This window comes from Ursus maritimus, unplaced genomic scaffold (assembly GCF_017311325.1).
Source record: "Ursus maritimus isolate PB19 unplaced genomic scaffold, ASM1731132v1 scaffold_25, whole genome shotgun sequence".
NCBI classification, from domain to species: Eukaryota; Metazoa; Chordata; class Mammalia; order Carnivora; family Ursidae; genus Ursus; species Ursus maritimus.
Window position 1 is genome coordinate 45,021,446 of NW_024425008.1, and position 6,602 is coordinate 45,028,047.

The window sequence follows — 6,602 nt, forward strand, 5'->3', positions numbered from 1 at the left end:
CTGCACCCACCCACCAGAATCTGAAAAGTTTATATGGAAGCCTTAATTTGGTTCAGTCAGGTGTTCAGTCCAGATGGTCTCATAACGCCTTACTCTCTCAAGGCTATGTCCTTGAAACAACTGCTAGTATGGAAATGGTAGGTAGGATGTATATTCCAAAGACAGGCAAGGAGTAAGGAGCCTCTGATTGCCTGGGTTCAGCTTGTGGGTCAACTGGTCATTGATAAGAATCCAGAGATAGCTTTTTAAATTCTTGTCAAAGTGTATCTGCTAGCTGTTTTCAGGAACTCATTCATAATTAGGCCCAAAAGCAAGAAAAGGAAGAAAGAAAATGGCTTCACAATTCATGATGTGTGATTGTGAAAGGATATGTGACTACTGTCAGTTTCAAATTTGGTTAGGTTATAAGTAAGGAAGAGAGACAATGGGGCTTATGGTGGAATATACATTTCTTGAATGGTGAAGGAGGGTAACAATACCTACTTATGCTTGTGAGAATTAAATGATGTTACTATATATAAAAGATCTTCGAAAATTGCAGTGCATTATGCAGATTTTCATTTTATGTAAAAGTGGTTATATGGTAGAGCTTATAAGCAAATTAAGTTTTTATCCTGTCTAAATCCGTCATGTGTATATATATATCTAGAATAGTCTGATTTTTAAGGAGCTCTGAATTCTCTAGTAAAAATAGAAATGATTTGAATATTTGAAATCTGTGTATATTATCCAAAAATTTTTAAAGATTTTATTTCCAATATCTTTTTGTTCGTGATATGTACTCTGTCACCCATTTAGCAATTAGAAAGCTTGCATAATATTCAAATTTTATATAAGAAACATCTAAATAATTTTATTGCTCAAAAATTTTTAACTTTTAAAAACAATATTATGACTTCATGTCTTAAATTCTTTAGTACCAACAAAAGCATGACCAAGATATTAAGCAAGTTGAACATAAGCCAGCACAAAGTCGTTTAATACATGTAAGAAATAAATCTGATACTTCACTGTCACAGCAACAAGGTAAAATTCATTTTCTTGTAATATAATAATTTGATACTTGTCCTGATATTGAATAAGTGTATAATGAGAATTATTTATTTTTATAGACATCTCATTCTTGTCTGTAGGTTTTTTGTTTTCTCTTGGTCCATTGGGATAAAGAATCTGGTATCATATTTGACTGTATGTGTATTCTTTTTACCAATAAACACTATTTCTAATGGATTTTTAAAACTCTTAGGTAGTGTTTTTCCTTTAATCTTACCCTTTGGTTCTTATACAATTGAACGCTTTTTTATCTATATATATAGTCCTACGTCTGTGTCATAGTTGTCTATTTTAAATTACAATATGATAAAGGCAGGGGCTATGGCTGTAAAGGTGCTTTGTAAAGGCTAGTGTTGTGGGTGATGTTGACCAATAACTACAATGAAAGAAAATGAAGGAGTCTCACGTTAAATGCTATTAATATGAATGACCTTTTTGGTACTGCTCAAAGTTGTATGGTTGAACTTCATCTCTAAAATCAGCATCACAGCAGTCTGATGTTGCCTTTATGTTTCTGAAAGACTGTTGGCTTTGTGCTTTATTTACTTTCTTGCTTCTTCGTCATTTAAATTTAGTCTAACCTAAATTCGGAAATTTGGCAGTAGAAATTAAGATATCTTCTGTTTTAAAACTTTATTTCCACAATCTAGGAAGAAGTATTAGGAATATTTTGAGCTGTAGAATGTGTTTCTTTGCTTTTATGATTGTGTTTTTGTCTCATTTATTGAATGCCAATATAATTGCAAATGTAACTCAGCAGTTAGTGTTATAGGGAAGACTTAAATCAGGAAGTACTCCACGTAATTATTGAAATTATGCTATATAGGTTTTAGGTTTTTACTTTTCTGTTTTCTGTTCCTCTCTTGCTCCAACTTCTCAGAACTTTGACTTCCTGACCACCTTTCAACCTCACCATGGTACAGTAGTGTTAATATTGTATTTTAGAATCCCATGAAAACTTGCCTGTAAAACTCCTAGAGTATTTAAAACTTAATTGTGACAGTATATAGATATGAGCAAACGAATGCTTCTAAGATAGTATCAGGACTGACTTGATGTCTTCTACTGAGTACTGTTACCATTCGTGGTCAAATACTATACATTTAAGTTAGGTTTTTTAAAATTATAATTTCTTAAAATTATTAATATATTTTGTCTCCTTGGGAGATATTGTATGTAATAAAATGATCTTTTTTTCCTCAATTGATAGGAAAATTTGTTTGGTAAGATTTTAAAGTTTCTCTCTAGGAAAGTGACATTGTTTTCTGTGTCACATTTATGAACGCCTGACCACAAGATGGCAATAGTTAAATTCTTATGGACTAATAACAAACTCATTAAGTACAATGCCATTAAATAATGTCTAATTCACATTTAATAAGTCAATAAAAATCATGAGGAGAATAAAAGAAACCAAGATGTTAGCCTTTAAAGGAGGTTTTATTTAGAAAGAATTTAGAACAGTTGGACTTAATATATGTAATTTTTTTTCATTTAATTTTATATGTAATACAGAAGTTAGGAGAGCAGACCTGTATCAGCTTTGACTGAGACGAATAAATACCCAGTGAGCTATAAATAGAACATTTTAAAATGGAAGCCAAGTGTTTCACTCTATAATTGATACATATCTCCATACTGAGTATCTTTTGAATGAATATGATTGCCTTGGCAAATTTGGTCAGTTATGACTTTTTTCCCATAAATTTTGTGGGCTTTATTTTTTTTCTCTGATGAAACTCTAAGACATTGCCAAATGTTTCAGAGAATAGGAGAGTCAGAGTGCCAAAATCATCCCCTAGGGCTCTCAGGACTTTGGGTGACCTTGAAGGAATTCAATCCTCTCTCTCATACAGAGGCCTTGAAGATAATGAAGGAAATTCGCCTTATCACAAGGGCATCAAAACCATGTCTTTTCTGACAGGTAAATGCTTTTAAGAATACTTGAACCCCAAATTATGACTGTTTCAGGGGCAAGTATCATGTATTTCACTTTGAAATATGTAGCAGTTTAATATGTGTATATAAAGAATCAAGAAGCTTACTAGCAGTAGCAGCTCTTTCAAAGATCATTAAAAACTGACCAAAGATTTGGTAGAACATGGGTTCTAGCACTGTGCTTCTAAGAAATCTGTAACATCCTTGTTTTTTCTCCCCCTTCGATTGTGACTTTCAGCTTTTGATATAAAAGAGAGAAATTACATTGATCTGACAGATGACTGACTATCTTTGAAATATAAGAGTGAAACTTTTTCATTTGGTATTGAATTCATTTGGTATATTTTCAGCCACATAATACCACTTATCTGATTCTATGTCCTGATTAATGGTTTTATAGTGAAAGCAACCATTTAAGTGATTTTAATGAGTCATTTAATTTTTTTTCCTTTTTACTATGTAAGTTAACTTTTACTGCATCTTTTACTGTGCAAGTTAACTTTCCTCCATTTAATGAGAGACTAGTTTTAAATCCACTTATTTGTTACAAACCCAGGAACGATTTAATTCTTTAATGTATTAAAATAGTTCACTTTATTTTTTTATTTTTTACATTCTGTCAGTATCTTTTTATTTTCTATCGGTATAGTTGACACACAGTGTTACATTAGTTTTCTGGGTACAACACAGTGATTTAACAAGTCTATACATTATGCTGTGCTCATCACAAGGGTAGCTACTATGTGTCAACATCACAGTATCACTGACTGTGTTCCTTATGTTGTGCTTTGTATTCCTGTGACTTATTCACTCCATAACTGGAAGCCTGTATCTTCTACTTCCCTTAATCTGTTTTGCCTATAGCCCCCCAACCCTTCCTCTGGCAACCATCCCATTTATTCTCTGTATTTATAGGTCTGATTCTGTTTTTGTTTGTTTCTTAATTTGCTTTATTTTTTAGATTACATGTAAGAGTGAAATCTTACTTGTCTTTCTTAGTCTGACTTACTTCACTTAGCACATAATACCTTCTGTGGCCATCCATGTTGTTTCAGATAGCACAATCTTATCCCTTTTTATGACTGTGTATTCCTGTTGGGTGTGTATCTGTGTGTGTGCACCTGCGTATCATATCTTTCTTATCCATTTATCTATCGAGGGACACTTAAGTTGCTTCTATGTCTCGGCTATTGTAAATAATGCTGCAATAAACATAGAGGTGTTTGTATCTTTTTGAATTAGTATTTTTATTTTCTTTGGGTAAAGTACCCAGTAGTAGAATTGTTGGATCATACAGTATTTTTGTTTTTAATTTTTTGAGGACCTCTGTATTTTCCATAGTGGCTATACCAATATACATTCCCACCAACAGTGTACAAGGGTCCCTTTTTCTCCACATCCTTGCCAACACTTGTTATTTCTTGTCTTTTTAATTTTAGTCATTCTGACAGATGTGAAGTCATATCTCACTGTGGTTTTGATTTGCATTTCCCTGATGATTAGTGATGTTGAGCATCTTTTCATGTCTCTGTAGACCACTTGTATGTCTTTTTTTGAAAAATGTCTATTTAGGTCCTTTGCTCATTTTTTAATCTGATTGTTTCTTATGTTGAATTATAGAAGTTCTCTATATATTTTAGATATTAACCCCTTAATTGGATATGACATTTGCAAATACCTTCTCCCATTTAGTAGGTCACCTTTTTGTTTTGTTGGTAGTTTCCTTCACTGTGTAAAACTTTTTATTTTGATGTGGTCCCAATAATTTACTTTTGCTTTTGTTTCTCTTACCTTAGGAAACATGTCTAGAGAAATGTTGCTATGGCTGATGTCAGAGAAATTACTGCCTGTGTTCTAGGATTTTTATGGTTTCAGCCTCACACTTAGGTCTTTAACCCATTTTGAATTAATTTTGAGTACAGCATTAGAAAGTGGGCCAGTTTCGTTCTTTTACATGTAGCTATTAAGTTTTCCCAACACAAAATAGTTCACTTTAAAAAAATATTTTCTTCCTGGGGCACCTGGATGGCTCAGTTAGTTAAGCATCTGCCTTCAGTGCAGGTCATAATCTCGGGATCCTAGGATCGAGCCCGCATCACGCTCCCTGCTTAGCAGGGAGTCTTCTTCTCCCTCTTCCTCTGCTCCTTCCTCCTGCTCGTGTACTCTGTCTTTCTGTCTCTCTCTTTTTCTCAAATAAATAATCTTAAAAAATATTTTCTTCTTTAGTTTTTTTCTTAAAATTTTAAGACCATCCTAATAAATAATAATTAGAAAGTCAAACATGCTTTACATACTCTAATCAAAGGGGAAAATTAGATGTATGTTTTGTGCTTAAATGTTAAGCAGATTAGTTGTCAATTTGCTTGAAAATCACAGCATTCTTGGGGCACCTGGGTGGTGCGGTTGGTTAAGCATCTAACTCTTGGTTTTGGCTCAGGTCGTGATCTCAGGGTCATGAGATTGAGCCCCAAGTTGTACTCTGCGCAGTCTGCTTAAGACTCTCTCTCCTTCTGCCCTTCCCCACCATGTACTTTTTCTCTAAAATAAAGAGAGTTTATCGGAGGACTTAAAACGTGTACTGCACAGTATTCCCTGTTATTATCAGCATTGACAAGGGAAGAATGTGCCTTAACAGAGTTCTGCCCCAAACCTTGCCAATGGCTGCTGTGAGGCTCCCTGTGGGTCCTCGGTCTTCCTTGTGGTTGTGCAGTTAATGGGGCTTCCACTCTTGTAGAGACAGGCTCCTTTGCATTTTGTGCAAAGAAGAGGAAAGAATCTAATATCTTAGTATTTAACAATCTTTATTTTCTGATTAAAATATAAAAAAAGGGGGGAAGGGAGCAAAGAGGCATTAGAAAATATACTGTGCTGATACAGAGACTTTAAACTCTAGTCAGAGTTAAGACTCATATTAAAGGTCAACTGATAGTTCAAAGGAAAAAAGAAAATCACAGCATTCTTCAGGTTTTATATTTGTAGGTTATATATATTGATCAGTAAATATGTATCAAAGTGCTAAAAATAATAAATGTAATTATAATAATTTATCAGAAGCAGGTTACATTTTTGTGGGAAATATACTTAAAGTATCACAGATATTTTTGACATTATGTCCTGAGTTTAATCCTGCCATTTTAGCACCCTTTATATCTCACATACAGTGATGATGATTTAAACATGTAAGAATTAGGAAAGTCAAAGCTTATGTATATTTAGAAGCTATTTCTGTCCACATGTGCTAATAAAATCATTTTTGTTCTTTAGTAAAGTGGTAAGTTTTTCTCTTTGTATTTGAAATATAGCTAAATTAAGATAGCTATCAAAATTACAATTGATCTCAGTTATTTCAAAATCACAATTAAAAGTTTGAGTTCATTTTTTTCTCTTCAGGTATGACAGTGATATCAAAATCATGTGTGTGTGGATCTCTGTTAGGGAGGGGTTGGGACACAGACATTTGCCAAAATCCACAAATCCAAATGTGTAATAAGCATTGTCTGAGTAAATGTGTCTTCTACAAATTCATGCTATTATTGATTAATAAAACAGATTTCACTTTAAAATGTTGCTGAATTGGGGAGTTATGTTTCTATTTCGGATGAGGGAAGTAG

At 33.3% G+C, this 6,602-nt stretch overlaps 1 protein-coding gene across 3 annotated transcripts in view; it reads left to right on the top strand.

Moving 5' to 3' along the window:
- Positions 1-6,602, top strand: part of KIAA0586 (KIAA0586 ortholog) — a 123,252-nt gene that overhangs the window by 69,085 nt on the left and 47,565 nt on the right. For all 3 annotated transcript variants that reach the window (XM_008702210.2, XM_040641886.1, XM_040641887.1), the window contains exon 30: positions 918-1,026. In XM_008702210.2, the coding sequence (XP_008700432.2) occupies positions 918-1,026 (109 nt within the window). The remainder of the gene's footprint in view (positions 1-917; positions 1,027-6,602) is intronic.